General features: G+C 40.0%; 1 protein-coding gene and 1 long non-coding RNA gene across 7 annotated transcripts in view; one reads left to right on the top strand and one right to left on the bottom strand.

Annotated features, from left to right (window-relative positions):
- LOC126482318 (integrator complex subunit 7) overlaps window positions 1-9,011 on the top strand; it is a 157,635-nt gene extending 148,624 nt beyond the window's left edge. The window contains 2 exon segments of the mRNA XM_050106360.1: window positions 8,338-8,532; window positions 8,534-9,011. Coding sequence (XP_049962317.1) covers window positions 8,338-8,532; window positions 8,534-8,617 — 279 coding nt within the window. The 3' untranslated portion in view covers window positions 8,618-9,011.
- Window positions 1-10,233, bottom strand: part of LOC126482320 (uncharacterized) — a 54,248-nt gene extending 44,015 nt beyond the window's left edge. The window contains exons 1-2 of one of the 6 annotated variants that reach the window (XR_007587629.1): window positions 9,911-10,228; window positions 9,570-9,809 (exon numbers count right to left, since the gene is read on the bottom strand). This is a non-coding gene — a long non-coding RNA (uncharacterized LOC126482320). Of the gene's footprint in view, window positions 1-9,569; window positions 9,828-9,910 lie in introns of all 6 variants that reach the window. The other 5 variants (XR_007587626.1, XR_007587627.1, XR_007587630.1 and 2 more) reach the window with 5 other exon arrangements.
- Between the last annotated feature and the right edge of the window lie 5,772 nt (window positions 10,234-16,005).

The following is a 16,005-nucleotide window of genomic DNA, read 5'->3' on the forward strand; positions in this document are numbered from 1 at the left end:
GGAAATAACAGTTTGTTGCTGTAATTGTCGCACCAATGTACTTTCAGCACCACCATCATTTCACTCCTTTTCTCTTCCATTCTCAGATAGTGTGTGCAAAGACTAACTGTTAATAAGCTTTTACTTTCACTGATTTTTCACCCACCATGTTAGTGGGAGGAAGTAATATGCTGCTTGACTCTACTTGTATCATCCGTTCTCAGAACTTAAATAGTAAACTTCTTCATGATGCACATTGCCTCTTTTGTAACTCCTGCCACTAGAGTTTGATGAGCATCTCTGTAACATACACTTGCTAAACAAACCTGTGGTGAAACGTGGTACTCTTTTTTATATCACTCTGTACTGATGCCCTTAGATATTATACAGTTTTTACTGTTTCTAATGCACAAAAACAGTAATGGGTCTTTCTGTCTATTTACATGCAGTATGTGTTTCACTACAGTTTTCTGGCACTGCAGTTTTTCTATATTCAACAGCATAACCTGCAAACAGCCTCAAAGAGCTTCCTATGTTACCTGCCAGATTTTATACAATAACAGCACTGTAACACCTTCTTGGTACTCCACAGGTTACTGATATATTTGCCATACAGCTAGTTTGGATTGCTCAGCTGGTTATCTTGTGATGTCTATGTGCAGGTGGATAACATGCTATTTTGTTACTTCCAACTGACACACAACCTTTTATTTCTATGCGTACTTTTTTGTCTTGTTATCTTTGTTAATGGAATCTGTTCTGTGTCTTGTATTGAAAGTTCCTTCTCCTTTATTCAGGTAATAACTTGATTACAGTCTATGTAACATGCATTATTAAGAACAGCATGCAGAGTTCTGTCTCCAAGGAAGTTATGACCCAGTCACAAAAATGGTCTGGTATTCCATAAACTTGTATTTTGTTCACTAGGGGCTTTGCAGAGTTCATGGAAGAATAGAGTAAACTGAGTTTCACAAGATCTTTGTGGAATCTATGCTGATTCCTGTTGAGGTTTTTAGTCTCTAAAAAGGTAATAACATACAAGGATAAAATATGCTCCACAATTTTACACCAGATTGATACCAGTGATATAGGCATGTAATTTTCTGCACCTGTTTATCAACCGTTCTTGAAATGGGGTGACCTGCATCTTTTTCAAACCACTTGGAACTGTTCTTGCACAAGCAAACTACAGAAACTATTGCTAGAAGAGAAGCATTTTCCTTTGCATAAACTGTATAGAATCATATTTACTGTATAGAATCATATCTCATCATGCCCAGTTGTCGATCCTCTGTTGCCCGATTTCAGTTGATTTCCTCTTTAGCAATTACCTCAGTGTCTTATCAGTTTGATATATGTATGATGTTTGGAAGAAGGAATAGTGTTATGATTTTTTCAGTGTAACTATTTCAAAGTTCAAATGCAGTATTTCTGGAGTCATGCCTTGTTCTCTCTGTCGAGCAATTGCCTGTGCCAGGCAAAGGTTCTAGTTCTGATCCCAGTCCAGTATGCAGTTTTAATCTAATAGTAAGTTTCATTGCTTCATTGTCTAAGGTGCAGACTAGAGTTCTGTGTTCTGAAGTAAAATCTCCAGTAACTCCCTATTAGACATAAACCAACCATTCCATCCATTCACTTGTTCCATCCCAGCAGGATCCCTCCTAACTCTCTTTTGCCCCAGTTCATTCCTCCCTTACTCCAGGCCATGTTCTTCCTATACCTCACACGTCATGATTTCAATTTAAGCCTCAATGATAGGAAACAATAGTAACTGTAACTCTCTCTCTCTCTCCCCCTCCCTCCCTCCCTCCCTCTATCTCTCCCTCCCTCCCTCTCTCTCTGTGTGTGTGTGTGTGTGTGTGTGTGTGTGTGTGTGTGGGAGAGGGAGGGGAGCAGCTTGGGCTATGGTGAACAAGAAATGAGATGCTGCAGTAAGGAGTTTCTGGTTTTCTTTATTGTTGGTGTACTTAGTTTCTTTTTTATTCCTGCTTTGTGTTTCCCATGCCCATATTCTGTTTGGTCGCTTCTGGAAAAATCTGTTAAGAACGTGCATGTGTGTGGCAAATTCTGCTACTTCATCTTCATACAGACTCGGCAAGCCACCATATTGGACATGGTGGAGGGTACAACGTACCACTAGTAGCCATTTCCTTTCTTGTTCTGCATGCAAAGAGAGCAAGGGAAAAATGACTGTCATGATATCTGGCATCCAAATTACTGGTACCTAGGTGTGAGCACAGATATAACTCTGTGTGCCCTGTGTCCAGAAGTCAGTGTGTGATTTCTCCCAGCATACTGCGTCTTTCACCCACGCTGGAATATCAGTTATCAGGAACTTGTAAACATCAGTATAGCCTTCGGCAACCCTGCCCATGGTATACTAACCTCCCAAGCCCTTAAAGAGACTGACAATATGTATGAGCTGTGCTCACATAGTCTGAGTACAGATATGATGGCTTCTAAATCTGAGAGTCTGGGATCAACTTGTCTGAGCACAGATATGATGGCTTCTGAATCTGAGAGTCTGGGATCAACTTGTCCAGCAGGTGCTTCAAGTGTGTAGTCAGTACCATCACTTGGGAGCTAGTCTGTCTTTCACCCTAAATACATTTAGTGGAGATGGTTGCAGGTTTTTGACTCAGATTTAATGTTTTTTTCAGAATTCAGCATTTTCTTCCCAAATTAAATGGTTTCTCACTTTTTTTCTTTTTTTGCCAATTTCACTGTTATTTTTTTCAATTTTGGTGATACTTGTTTCCAGTTGTGGTACATTTTTTTGCGCAGTTCAGTCCTATGTTTGATGTCACCACACAGTTTGTTAAACAGCACATGAACAATAATTTTAAAATTATACTTGGACCTTAGTCTTGAAAAGAAAAGCAAAATGCAATTTCAACATTCAGTAATTATCAGTTATGAATACTGATATCCACAGATTTACAACATTTTCTGTATGGGAACATGACATTTTGTAAAAATCAGTGCTTCTGTGTTACTTGCTGAAACTGTGAAATTTACCTGTCTGTACTTATAGGTACTAACAGTATGTATGGAAAGGTCTCGAGATCTACTCTGATTTTGTTTCCTTAACCCTCACAAAAAGCTAGTTGAAGATTCATCCTCCATTCTGTATTATGTTTATTTTTAATACTTTTGGATTAAAAGAGACCACACTCCAAAAAGCAGAAGCATTGAGTTGAGTTGTTGAAGGGCACACACAAAAGAAAGAAAAATGCTAGCTTTTGAAGTTACCCATTGTCAAGCAAAAGTAAAACACACACACACACACACACACACACACACACACACACACACACACACACACACCTATGCCCATACATGGTGCCAATACTGTATTTCGGCAGGGGGACTGGTTGTTGTGGGCATAGTGTTGGGCCGAATGTGTGGAGGGAGAGGGAGGCAGGAGGTAGGGAGAGTGACTGGGGCTGGGTGGCTAGTGGCTTGAGGTAAGGCAGTTGGTAAGCCAGCTAGGTATGCAGGAGGGAGGGATGGTAGATACATCGGCTAGGCATGTAAGCACGATTGTAGGGGCCAGTGGAGAATGGCGCATACTGAAGGTGATGTGGGGATGTAAATTGGAAGGGGTGAAAGGCCGGAGGAATGGGAAACTGATGGTTGGAGAACACTAACTTTCAGTGGAAGAAAGGACAGCCATACACAATCTGAAAACGGATCCTGACCTAATCATCTTCCCTGCAGACAAAGGCTCCTCCAGTGTCATGTTGAGTCACAGTGACTGTTTGACAGAAGGCCTCTGCCAACTGTCCTCCACCTGCCAGAGTGATCCCATCCCAGAAGTCCAACATAACCTCCAATCCCTACTGAAATCCATAGGCCCTTCCCAGATCCTCTCTTCCGATCGATTTCCCTCCTCACCAAAACAACACCCCGCACACCCACTTTGTACATGCTCTCCGAAATCCACAAACCGAGCAATCCTGGATGGCCCACTGAAAGAATTTCCAGTCTTGTTGACCAAGACCTCCAGCCGATTGCCCGAAACCTAACCTCCCACTTCAACGATACTAACCAATTGCCCGCATCTCGTGGTCGTGCGGTAGCGTTCTAGCTTCCCACGCCCGGGTTCGATTCCCGGCGGGGTCAGGGATTTTCTCTGCCTCGTGATGGCTGGGTGTTGTGTGCTGTCCTTAGGTTAGTTAGGTTTAAGCAGTTCTAAGTTCTAGGGGACTGATGACCATAGATGTTAAGTCCCATAGTGCTCAGAGCCATACTAACCAATTCCTTTACCAACTTTCTACCATTCCCACTTATTTACCTCCTGGATCTCTACTCATCATTGTAGATGCCAGGTTCCTATACATGAACATCCCTTATGCCCATGGCCTTGCTGGTATTGAACTCTACATTCCCTAATGTCCTCAGATTCCAGACTCACCACCTCTTTCCTAATGTACCTTACCAACTGTATTCTGACCCACAACTACTTTTCCTTTGAAGGGAAGTTAGACAAACAAATCTGCAGCACAGCCATGTACGCCCACATGGCATATTCCCATGTGAACCTGTTTATGGCCACCTAGGGGAAACCTTCCTAGCCTACCAAAACTCCCAACCCCTAGTGTGGTTAAGGCTTGTTGGTGGTATCGCCATGAGCTGGACTGATGACCAAGGTAACCTATCCACATTCCTTCACAACGTTAGCATCTTTTCTCCCAGCCACCTCACCTGGTCCTCCTCTACTCAACGCACCACCTTCCTGGACATTAATCCACACCTCTGTCCATATTAAACCTACTAATCACCAACAGTACCTGCATTTTGAAAGGTGCTATCCTTTCCACAGCAAAAAGTCCTGCCATACAGTCTAGCCATCCATGGATGATGTATTTGTAATGATGAGGATTCGCTTGTCCAGTAAGTTGAAGATGTTACAAGGGCCTTCACACACAGGCAGTACCGCCCACGTGTTACTCCATATCTGCATCTACATCTGTAACTTGCCAGCCATCATGAATCGCATGGCAGACGGTATGTCCCATTATACCAGTTATTAGGATTTCTTCCTCATCCATTCACGTATGGAGTGTGGGAAGAATGATTGTTTGAATGTCTCTGTGTGTGCAGTAATTATTCTAATCCTGCCCTCAGGATCTCTATGTGAGTGCTACATAGCGGGCTGTAATATATTCCTAGAGACATTATTTAAAGCTGGTTCTTGAAACTTTGCTAGCAGACTTTCTCATGATAGTTTACGTCTATCTTCGAGACTCTGCCAGGTCCATTTCTCCAGTACCTCTGAAACACTCGCCCAGGGATCAAACAAACCTGTGACCATTCATGCTGTATATGTTCGATATTCCTTGTTAATTCTATTTGGTATGGGTCCCACACACTTGAGCAATATTCTACGGCTGTTTCATGAGTGATTACCAATAAACCAAAGTCTACCACCTGCTTCACCCACGACTGAGCCTATGTGATCATTCCACTTTGTATCACTACAAAGTGTTACACCCACATATTTGTATGAGGTGGCCGATTCCATCAGTGACCCATTGATATTTTAGTCATAGAATATTATGTTTCTTTTTAATTTTTTTTTTCATTTTGTGAAGTGCACAGTTTAACGTTTTTGAACATTTAAAGCAAGTTATCAATCGCTGCTTCACTTTGAAATCTTATCAAGATCTAATCGAATATTTATGCTCCTTTCAGTCAGTACTTTATTATAGATAACTGCATCATCTGCAAAAAGTCTGAGGTTACTTTTAATATTGTCTGCAAAGTCATTAATATACAACATGAACAGCAAGGGTCTCAACACACTTCTCTGGGGCCCACCTGAAGTTACTTTTACATCTGATGATGACTGTCCATCCAAGATAACGTGCTGTCCCCTGCTTACCAAAAAGTCCTCAGTCCAGTCACAAATTTCACTAAAGACCCCTTATAATCATGCTTTTGACAATAAGTGTAGGTGTGGTACTGAGTCAAAGGCTTTTCGGAAATCAAGAAATACTGCATCTACCTGACTGACTTTATCCAAAGCTTTCAGTATGTCGTGAGAAAAATGCAGATTGTGTTTCACATGATGGATGTTTTCAGAATCCATGCTGGTTAGCATGGAGAAGGACATTCTGATTCAGACACCTCATTATGTCTGAGCTCAGAATATGTTCTAAAAGATTCTATAACAATGTGAAGGATATTGGATGGTAGGTTTGTGGATCACTTCTGCTACCCTTCTTGTAATGGGTGTGGCCTGTGCTTTTTTCCAAGAACTGGGCACAGTTTTTTGTTCGAGGGGTCTACAATATAGTACAGTTAGGAGAGGAGCCAACTCAGCTGAAAATTTGGTATAGAATGAGGGTTGTCCTACCCAAGAGCCTTCCCACCCCTCCTAAAGTGGTTTTCCGTTGCTCATGGAACCTACAAAACATCCTAGTCCATCCCTATGCCACTCTCACACCCAGCCGCTTGCCTCAAGGATATGACCCTGTGTGACAGATCAAGGTGCAAGACCAGCCCATTCCATCCCTACCCCCCCCCCCCCCCCCCAAGCACCTCCTACCTGCAGTCCTCTCGTAGGCTTATCCTAATGAATCAGAGCATGGACCTCCTGTGAAAGCTGTCATGTCATATACCAACTCTGCTGCAAACATTGTACAGCTTTTTATGTTAGTATGATTACCAACTAGCTGCCCACCAGGATGAATGGCCACTGCCAGGCTGTTGCCAAGAAAAAAATTTACATTTCAGTGGCTGCTTCACAACTTGGGCCATCTGGATCCTACCCTCCACCTCCATTTCCCTGAACTACACAGATGAGAGTTATCCTTGCAACACATCCTCCACTCCTGTAACCAACTGTTCCTGCATCCTTCGACCAACAGCTCCCCCCTCCTCCGTCTAGTCACACCTTCCCAGTTCATGGGTATTAGATCGGTTACTGCTGCTACAATTGCAGGTTATCAAGATTTAAGTGAGTTTGAACGTGGTGTTATAGTCGGCGCATGAGCGATGGGACACAGGATCTCGGAGGTAACGATGAAGTGGGGATTTTCCTGTGCGACCATTTCATGAGTGTACCGCGAATATGAGAAATACAGTAGGGGGCGCCCTACATCACCTTCATTTGTGTGCTGCTCTTCACTGGCCCCTGCAGTCATGCTTCACATGCCTAGCACATATACCTGCCATGGCACCCTCCTGTATTCCTAAGTGGCAAACCGAGTGCTTTCATCTGAACCAGTAACCACCCACCCCCAGTCCCTCTCCCTGCCTTCCCACCTCCCCCTCCCTCTACCCACCCCAAATGACACTAACTGCACTGCAATGAAGGGTTTCTTTCTTTTGTGTGTGCACATCAACAACTCATGCTTCTGACTTTTGGTGAGTGGTCTCCTTTAATCCAAAAGTATTTACAGTCTGCAAGAACTTTCCTACAACATTTAGGTTTACATTTAGATATGTGTGGGAAAGCAATCATAGGAGACAGAAAAATTATACACATACCTAATAGTTTTCAACAGAGTTGCTGTTTTTATGATTGGAAGCAAAGGTACAGCATAAATAAAGACAAAACCCTAACTCAAGCAACAAAAATTAAATTTTTGAGAGGAATGCTAGGATATATTTTGCTGAACAAAAAAGAGAGAATTTCATATAAGCAAAGAACTACTTCTTAGTAAAAGAAAAGCAAACAAAAGATTATAAGATAATGTGAAGATTAGAAAAGTAATTTTGAGTGTTATAGGATACCAGCAGAACTGTTAATTATGTCTCAAAAGCCGAAATTACTGTAGGACGGCTGAGAAAGAAATTGATGCTGGAACATCCTTGATTATGAGTAGAAGATGTAATGGCTGGTTGTCTGAAACTGGGTTTTCATTTCACCTAAGACAGGCAACAGGGCTATCCAAGACACAGTATCAAAAGAGATCCCAACTCATATAGCAGGGAAGAGAATTTCGTCAAGTGTCACTCCCAAAGTTAGAGATGCCAAACCGATGGATAAATGATTCTAAGGAAACCGAAGCTATTAAAGGAAACTCCAGGATATGGGTAACGTAATGATCAGATTAAATTTAATATTTTCTCCCCTTTCTAGCTTAGGTCTGTCATTTTATTTACGAGAATTTCATCTGTGTCTTGTTGATATTTTCAGTTCCTCACTGTTAACATTTATATCCTCCCCCCCCCCTCCCTCCCCACTTTTTTTATGTACACTTATGCAGTTTTGGTTGATTTGCATTTACACTGTAGTAGTAACAATAATATGTGCATTCATTGTTATTTTGGTAAAATATAGACATATACATGTTTCAAAAAAAAATTTAAAAATTTGAATCGAACATCAATGCACTTCTGTTCCAGATGGGAGAGGCTGCAGGTGGGTCTGTACTGACACAGACCGTTTCACCACATCGTGATTATTTTACAGCACAGTTCCTCCTGGCGTTTCCTGTCGGGGGTCAGTACATGTTGCTTGTAGAGGCAGCAGTTCTTGATGAGCGAGGTGACATTTGGCGCACCGGTCCACGTGCGTCAATGGCAGTAAAAGCGCATGAAGGAACCGACACAAAGGCGGCTGCCACACCGTCAGGGAGCCGGTTTCATGCATCGGGAGCACAACGTTTCTGAGCTGTCTAACTAGTGAGATGGATGTATTGATCATCTGGCAAATAATTGACTGAGCAAGTGTCAGAAAAATGAATAATATATCTCATTTTAAAGTGAGTTGTGGAACTGCTGTTAAAATAAGGAAACGTCAAGACGTTGTAATGACGGCTAAGATTGCGAATAAATATTAAGTACACATTCGTATTCATTTGCGTACTCAATGTACAAACGAAACACGGATAAAATACTTCATAGTCGTTGCATTTTGTAGTTTTGTCTTCGACCACTTTGTGAGAATCACAAAATTCTGCATGTGCCGGCAGCTATTGTACAAGAGCACCGATTTTTCTGATGTAGGTGCCAGGACATTTGATAGAGAAGACAACATTTTTAGTTGCACCCAAAAACAAATATAACATAGAATTGGAGCCAGATAAACTATTTATTACAATTTATCATCTCCTTCTACGCTTTTGGTCCACAAGTCTACACTTTCCTGTACGGAAGCGATGAACTCCGTTTATGCAACCTGTTTTACACGACACATGAAGATATACGTGGAACAGGAACACTTTTAGTACACTGAGATGTGGTAGAGGGCAGGCAAATCGCGTCGCTCCGTTGTTCGTCGTAAAATATTTGATGAAATAATCGCGCGAGAAATCAAAATAACGTGTGTATTTGCACTGAATAACGGGAAAGTGAATGAAGGTCTGTTTCATTTTATTTGTATTGCCTTATTCAATTTGTGAAATCAGTTTAAGTCGGGAGAAAGCATCCGTATTTGCTATGTATACAATACGTTTTCTTGTAGATTGCTTTCATACCGTTATAAGTAAACAAACTGTATTTACTGTATTAAGATAGTTAATCAGCATAGAATGCAACAACAGTTCTTATTACATATAACACATGACAATATAAGTTATAATGAAGTACTCAGCATATAAGACTTTCTATAACCTCACTTATTGTATGTCACGTACCTAATCAGCAAAATTCGACAGAATCCAATTCTGTAACACAATACAGGCGTGGTATAAGCTCGATTTATTTATTCCAGTGTACCCGTTTCGAATAATTACCGTTAGATGATTAGGATCTTTACATCAGTGTTACGATAATCATTCGCAGGTCTCCGACCAGAAGTTATGTACGTGAGATGCCGTCAAGCACATCTCGTTCCAAAGTGTCTCAGGGTTCGCCGAGGCTGGCGGTGCCCATGTCTGAGAGGCAACAGATGGCTTTATTAATGCAAATGACATCTGATGGTCAAGGAGGTACGTCTGTAAAATATAGCTTTAAAACAGAAGTTGGGTTCACTAACCACACATTGTTCTCTTCTTATATCTCCACAAAACATCGATTAAGAGATGCACCACAAGAGAAGTCTGACCTTAATTGCTCCTAATTTATATTGAAAATTGAACAGTTGACTGGTGACATGCGTCAGTTGACACTGTTTAGCGGCGCATGTAAATGGCGCTTATGTACAGTGCTGACAATATCTTGCGCGTCGTTTGCAGTTGTCCAGGAAGTTAACAGAGAAAGGCAAATTGGAATAAACTAGCAATAAAACTTAAGCATATTGTTTAAGTTAGAATGCATTAAAACATAAGCAGATTGTTTAAGTTAGAATGTTATGTACTGTCAAACCATGATGCTCTTGGACATTATTCAGATAGTAAGCCGTACGTTGTGTTGTCACTGTTCTCGTTCCGCGCTACTTGTCGCTCGGGGACGGATTTTCACAAGATCAAGAACCGCTCGCGTACTGGCAGCCTTGTGGTGTTGGATACTAGTAATAATCCGTCATATATGCCGTTATGATCAACGGGGAGAAGGGGGCAGGCCAGGAGTCTTAAATCCCAATAAAGAGGAAAAAGCTGCGTTTACGGCTTCATTAAACCATAAATATGAATATTCTATTATTTAGTTGTATTTGAAGCGGTTCACAGAAAGGCATTATCTGAAACGCATCTGCGCACTTTGCAAAATAAAATTGCGGGGTTATATCGAACTAACTATATACAAGAAAGATTTTCGTGGTTAGTTACTGCTAGCTTTCTTTGCTTTGTAACTTCTTCCCAACATTATTTGCTGGTAATTACTGAGCTAATTCATTACTGGAAATCAGTTTCATGCCTGAGTTATTTTCGTCAACCAGTATTTAAACCGTTAATGTGGAATCTGCCCATCCCAAGCTTGTTACTATAAACTTCACACTAGTTTATGTTGATAGCAAGTGTTTGTTCATTTTTGAGCGATATGTTTGGTTTGCAGACTAAAATGTAACGGCTATAACCTCGCCCACAAAGTTTGTCATGATATGTGACAATTTATTTATGTTGTATTTTCCAGCTTGAGTAACTACTATATAATATAAACAGTGCAAAACATTATTAGCGAATTCAGTGGAAACAAGGAAGAAATATTTGAGGAACTGGAATCTGCTATAATAGGCCTAAACATCATCTTACTAAAGAAAAAAAATCCCTATCTTCTCCCTTTTACAGTCACCCATTTTATCTTTGGTAGAATATATGTAGAGGTAATTATGTACTTAAAGAATAACAGTTATGTTATTGATATGAAAGCACAATAGTGGCACCACATACTGCCATGCAAAATGAGGGAAACAGATAAGGAGTGAAAACAATATGCTTTAAAGAAGAGGGAAGCATCAGAGAATTGTAGAGAGAATTCATTGGTCAATGAATGATCTCATGCATAACAATTGAAACTGTTGTTTTTAAACATTCCAGTTTACATGAAAACATGTTGTGCATTTGGCTGCTGCAGAGTAAAAGCCTATATTATGGGGCTGGTCCAGAAGTTATGCAGTAATGACACAAGTTTAGGTAAACGAGAAGCTATCATTTCCAATCCATTCAACATCATGCAAGCATACAGAAGGTGTCCAGTTTGTTAGAACTTATTTTCATTTTTGTAAGGATACTGTAATATCCTGTCTCTGTAAAACCCATCCATCAACAACAAAAAATTTTATTCTTTTTACTACACACTTTATGCTGGCCATCAATTAGAGATTTCAGAAAGAGCAACTACATTTTGATAGATTGGAATATAAGGAATTCGGTGACATAACTAGTGGCGAAATTGTGGTGTTTGGCATACATGTAATGAAAGCAAATAATGCCACTTCAGTTAGCGATCTGCCCTAATTGCATTATAGTGACAGATGCTCAAGAATAATTCAAAGCTGACTAGCTTAGATAAAGACAGATAACAGTTATTCTTTGTTACGAGAGCTTGCTAGCCATATCCATAAAACAAGGGAACGGCAGCCACTCACAGCAGATTTATGTGTAGAGTGCTGAAACATGGAACAGAAAACAGCATTCACACTAACTTTTGAGCACTAGCTCTTTGTCTGGGAGACACTTGCTGTGGCACAGGAGTTTGTGTGTAGGCGTATGTGTGATTGTATGTGTGAATGCCTGTGCACTTGAGCTAGAAAAAAAGCTATTGCTCGAAAACTAGTGTGGATGCTGTTTTCTGTTACATGTTTCTGAGCTCCATGCATTGATCTGTTATAGGCGAGTGGCTGCCTTTCCCTTACTTTATGTATTGCTTCTTCCAGGTACTTCCATTACTGTTATCAAATTTAAATCCACATTCTTTAATTATTTAAAACAGAAGCAAGCTCAACTGCTCTATACCATCCAGTGAGGTGGTGTGGTTGGACTTCACATCTGATAATGACCTGTGTTGTGTTTGTGGTTGAATGTGTGTACAGGACTAATATCAGATAAAAAACCCAATATCCCAAAAGAAATAAATAGACTGGCAATAAATAGAGTACTTGTACATATAGTTTGTATTGTTCTTTGAAGCATTTTGCCCAGATCTACCGTTGTCTTTCCTTATCCTCTCTTGACACTGATCACTGTTCTGACACATCTGTTCTAGAAGAGATACTTTTAATTAATGTTATACAAACAGATAGTTTCAGAAATAATTAGAAGCAAAAGGTGCAAATTTTTGTTGCTTGTGTTTTCACTAAGAGGAATCTTTCATACAGACTCCAAGATCATTGTATCCCTTTATTTACTACTTTCTACACTCTAAACAGTAATGTAACATTTCTAATCTACAAAAAAAAGGACACATTATTCTGTAATTTTTAGTCTTCTGTAATTGGAATTTAAGGCGGTGCAAAAAAATCTGAGATTATTTTATCCCCAACACATATTTAGTATTTAAAGATTAGTATGTACACAATGATAATGATGAAGGGCAACTTCTGTACAATGAATTTCTGCCTCTTTTCATCTTGTCACATCTGTTTTGAGCTTGAAAACTTCATCAAGAACAGAATTTAATGGTGAATCACAGAATACATGTATGTTTATGGAATTAGAGTATCCCAGATGTTTGCAGTATGTGGTATCTTGTGTTTAATCATGTGAAAGCCATTACTTATTGAGTTTAACATGATTTATAAGAAGTTTCCATCAGTGATTTAGATACTGGTTGCTAGATTTGACTAGAATGCTACATTTTTGATCTGGTTTAGATGTATGATATGCAATTTATTAACTTTTCTATCAGAGAAACAAACATCTTGAAAATTAATTTTTGTTGGAAAACAATTGTTGACAAAATGCCTTTTGATCTAGATCAAACAAGTTAACTTCACAGTGAGTACTGGTTTGATTAATACTAGGTGAAAATTTAATATTTACATTTTTTGAATCATCAGTGAAACACTAGTCAGTTTTTTAAGTAAAAATCTTAACCATGATTGTATTGCATTTATTTTGCCTTGTCATCTTGAGCCCTCTGATGATATTCATGTTTCTAGTAATGTCATAATTTTATAGACAGGAATATTGTGTGGATAAGGTGACATTGTGGAAAAATAGTTCTATTAAATTTACTGGTAGATTATAACTTTCTGCCGACTGAGACTCAAATGCAAGACATTTGCCTTTTTTGGCCAAGTGCACTACCAACTGATACACCCAAGCATCCAGGCATGACTCATGGCGCGCAGTCCAGGGCGCCTTGCCACGGTTCACGCGGCTCACCCCGTCGGAGGTTCGAGTCCTCCCTCAGACATTGGTTGTGATGTTCTTAGTGTAAGTTAGTTTAAGTTACATTGAGTAGTGTGTAAGCCTAGGGACCGATGACCTCAGTAGTTGAGCCCCATAGGAACTTATCACCACATGACTCACGACCCATCCTCATCTTTACTTCCACCAATACCTCATATCCTACCTTCCAAACTTCACAGCAGCTCTCCTCACTCCTGAAAGAAAGGATATTGTGGAGACATGGCTTAGACACAGCCTGAAGAATGTTTGCAGAATGAGATTTTCTTGCTGCAGGAAGTTTTATATTAACACACGTTCCACTGCAGAGTGAATATCTTCTTCCGGTAAGTCTATTATTGTTTACAGTACATGTTGAAAGGCTGACTCATAGGATATTGGAAAGTTCTAGGTGGAATAAAACAGTGGAAGGAACAAAGACAACCAGTCACTACATAGTTAAGACATTAAGTGGTAAACATTCACATGAACAACATTAAACTCAGTTAAGCTCCCTCTCTCTCTCCTCCTCCCTCCCTCCCTCCCTCCCTCCCTCCCTCCCGCCACCCTCCCTTCCCTCTTCCCCAACTCCCCCCTTCCCTCTTCCCACCCTCCCCAACTCCCCCCTTCCCTCTTCCTACCCTCCCCAACTTCCCCCTTCCCTCTTCCCACCCTCCTCCAATCTCCCTCTCTCTACCTGTCTGTCTGTCTAGTGTACGGACATTAACAGCACAACATTCTAATGTGCAGCAACAGTGGGTGTGGAACACTAATGTGAGGGCACAATAAATGAAACCATATTTTGTTTTCTGATTTACTCTTAAGCCTAACGGTTGGGGAGAATGTGGAGTGTAAAGTTTGTGAATGAGACAACCCAATATCTTGGCAATGAAATAGATATTAAAGGGAATAAGCATCAGCAAATTAATTGATAGGTGAAGCATCAGCAAATTAATTGATAGGTGAAATTTTTCCAAGATCAGAGTCAAAATTGAAGTGATAGGTATTTGCTTTTCAATAAGTCTCTTCTAGTTTTTGGATTTTTGAAAACCACAATGATGTAATATACATCAAAATTGGAACAAGAGGAGAGGCACAGTGGTTAGCACACTGGGCCCACATTCAGGAGGGGGTGGGGGGACTAAGATTTAAATCTGCATCTGGCCATCCTGATTTAGGTTTTCTGGAACATAGAGATGCTTCCTTTGAAAGAGCACGGCAAATTTCCTTTCCCCATCCTTGAAACAATACGAGCTTGTGCTCTGCCTCTAATGCCCTAGACGCCAATGGGACATTAAACCCTAGTCTTCCTTCCCTTTTCCCCCCAAAAATTGGACTTCTTTTGTAATTCATTTCTCTGATTGCTGCAGCTTCACTCTTCAACATTGTCAGTTCTATAATTCTCCTTTAATCCTAATGAATATTAGTATTTTCATATCTTTTGACTTCTAATAAATAAAATTATTCTTCTGTTTCCAAATCTCATTGAATGTTTAATGGAATACATAAGTACATATATCTGGTTTGAGCAGTTGTCATACTTGTGCTAACCTAACAAACAACTTTATATAAAAATTTCTTTGTTCTTAATTTATGTTGTTAACTTGCTCATCTATGGTTTTATGTGGTTATAAGAGTACTCTGAGGTCCTCCTTGGCACTCCATACAGCATTGAAGGCTCCGTGCAGTAGCTGCTATGACTGAGAGATTTCTGCAGTCTTACTCCTGTCCCATGGCACGCAAGGAGTACCTCAAACAAAATACCAAACTAATATTTAAACACACAGAGAATATCATTTACAAATAAATAACAAGTTTTATTATTATAACAGTTAACAGTAAAATGAGTTTTAACAAGTGTGCTGATATGTAGGTGACAGAGATACAGAAGATTTCACACCTCTAATGTTTATGAGAAAACTCCTGGATTAGATTCACATGAGTTCTGTACCCTCACAGTATGCACACATTCTCATCCAAACTGGTATTTTGTCTTTTGTGAGGTGTATGAAAGAGTTCATTTGAGCTGCTCCAGAGACATATGGCAGTTAAATCATTACTTCTCTCAGGTTTTACAGAGCTGGAGGTTCCCATTGTTGATGATGAATGGCAAAATGTCCCTCAACAATTTATCAGTAAGTGCATTGAATATGTGACACACAAGTGAGCAGTGTTTATCATTTGCAATGTCCAAAATAAACAAATGATACTAGGAGATCCAGAAACATACACAAGTGGATCAGAGAACAGAGGAAGCAGAGTACTTAATTATGACTGCAGTGATAATTAAATGAAAGTGGCAAGATGTGCAACCGAATGAATGGAAGGTGAGTAGATGACACTAAAACATGTTGGAGCAAATTGG

Source organism: Schistocerca serialis, chromosome 5 (genome assembly GCF_023864345.2).
Source record: "Schistocerca serialis cubense isolate TAMUIC-IGC-003099 chromosome 5, iqSchSeri2.2, whole genome shotgun sequence".
Taxonomy (NCBI): domain Eukaryota; kingdom Metazoa; phylum Arthropoda; class Insecta; order Orthoptera; family Acrididae; genus Schistocerca; species Schistocerca serialis.